General features: G+C 67.8%; 1 protein-coding gene across 1 annotated transcript in view; it reads right to left on the reverse strand.

Annotated features, from left to right (window-relative positions):
* CILP2 (cartilage intermediate layer protein 2) overlaps positions 1-648 on the reverse strand; it is a 7,911-nt gene extending 7,263 nt beyond the window's left edge. The window contains 4 exon segments of the mRNA XM_009887345.1: positions 28-151; positions 254-411; positions 502-614; positions 616-648. Coding sequence (XP_009885647.1) covers positions 28-151; positions 254-411; positions 502-614; positions 616-648 — 428 coding nt within the window.
* Positions 649-661: the final 13 nt, after the last annotated feature.

A 661-nucleotide genomic window follows, 5' to 3' on the forward strand; every position in this document is an offset into this window, starting at 1 on the left:
CCCGATGGTTCTGCCGGCCTCCCGCACCACGGGGCGGGCGGGCAGCCCCCCCCGTTGTAGTAGCGGGAGCCGGTGGCATCCTGCGGGCACTCGCTGGGCAGCTCCACCAGGCTCGGCTCAGGCTCCGGTTTGCAGCTCTGCTGGCCCTGGGCTGGGGGAGGACAAGGGGGACAGAGAGGTTAAGGTGACTGTCCCCACTGCACGCCTCGTCCCGGCACGACGCTGCGGCTAACGATGCCCGTCCCGTTCTCACCCAGCACGGTGAGCTGCGCCGGTGCCGATTTGATGGCGCCCGCCTCGGAGCTGGCTTTGCAGTGGTAGATGCCAGCGTGCTGCGGTGCCAACCCGCGCAGCGTCAGGCGGCTGCCGTACCGGTGCGCCTTCTTCTCCAGCATTGTCCCGTTGTGGTACCTACGGGGACGGGAACGGGCTCAGTGTGGACGTGGTGAAAGCCGCCTTTCCCCGCTGGTCACAGCTTTCCGCTGCCCGGACCTCACTCACCAGTAGTATTTCTTGGGGACGGGGGTGCCCGAGGCTTTGCAGCAGAAGGTCACCTCCTGCCCGGCCACCCGCACCTTCGCCTTGGGGTGCAGCACCATGTAGGGCTTCTCTGCAGGAGAGGAAGGCGGCAGAGGGTGCACCGCGCATCCTTCGGGGAGGT

The sequence above is a fragment of the Charadrius vociferus genome, unplaced genomic scaffold, assembly GCF_000708025.1.
Source record: "Charadrius vociferus isolate BGI_N301 unplaced genomic scaffold, ASM70802v2 scaffold1046, whole genome shotgun sequence".
NCBI classification, from domain to species: Eukaryota; Metazoa; Chordata; class Aves; order Charadriiformes; family Charadriidae; genus Charadrius; species Charadrius vociferus.